This window comes from Cryptosporidium hominis (assembly GCF_000006425.1).
Source record: "Cryptosporidium hominis TU502 chromosome 4 CHRO014095, whole genome shotgun sequence".
NCBI lineage: Eukaryota > Apicomplexa > Conoidasida > Eucoccidiorida > Cryptosporidiidae > Cryptosporidium > Cryptosporidium hominis.
The window spans coordinates 1-837 of NW_666242.1; the positions used below are offsets into that span (position 1 = coordinate 1).

The 837-nt window shown below is 25.4% G+C and overlaps 1 protein-coding gene across 1 annotated transcript; it reads left to right on the plus strand.

Moving 5' to 3' along the window:
• The first annotated feature begins 239 nt into the window (after positions 1-239).
• Positions 240-425, plus strand: Chro.40186 (hypothetical protein). The annotated part of the gene is made up of 1 exon (XM_659761.1): positions 240-425. One exon carries the CDS (start codon positions 240-242, stop codon positions 423-425), a length of 186 nt encoding a protein of 61 aa, XP_664853.1.
• The last annotated feature ends 412 nt before the right edge of the window (positions 426-837 follow it).

Here is an 837-nt window from a genome sequence, read left to right on the forward strand (position 1 = left end):
TATTGGAAATTAACTTTCGCCCAAAATTGCTTAGTGAGGAAAAAAGTTTATCAAAATCATTGAAAGTGGAATGGGGAGCAACTCATGATGAAATAGTTACAAAAAAACGTTTTTATTTTAATAATAAACAAGAAGAAAATAATTGTGAAAATTTACGAAACTATGAGAATGAATTAAGTGTGGCATATTTGGGAAGACAAAATAAAAGAGTTTATTTGGAGAAAAATGAGTCAATCGAAATGAAAATATTAGCTAGAAATGACGATTTTGATTCAACAAAAGTTAATTTATCTAAAAAAAGTAAATTAGAAAATACTCATTCAAGACATCTAGATTTGGGAGAAAACAATAATAATATTGAAAATTATGGTAATGGCGGATATGAGGATTTGGTACTAGTGGAGGAGTGGTTATTTGAAAATTAGGTGTGGTATTATTCATTTATTTTTGTGAAATTAGAATTGCAAAAAAATGATTTATTAATTTGCCACATTTAATATAAAAAAAAATGATTAAATGCAAAATTCAATTTAATGCTGAATAAAAAATAGGAATAAATATCAAACTAATATATGCAAGAGGATTTTCAATTATTTTTTTGGTAAATAAAAGGAATGAATATTTTAATTAATGATAATATTCACGAAATTAGGAATATTTATGAACCTGAGAATGAAAATGAGTTCATTAATAAGAACTATAGCATTANTTGGTATTAATAAAAGAAGAAAACAGCATGTGAGAGGGAGGCCATTTTTAATAGATTAATATTAAATAACCCCAGTTAATTAGCGTTGATAAGACATTACTGCTNGGAACTGCGTATATTNGCATATT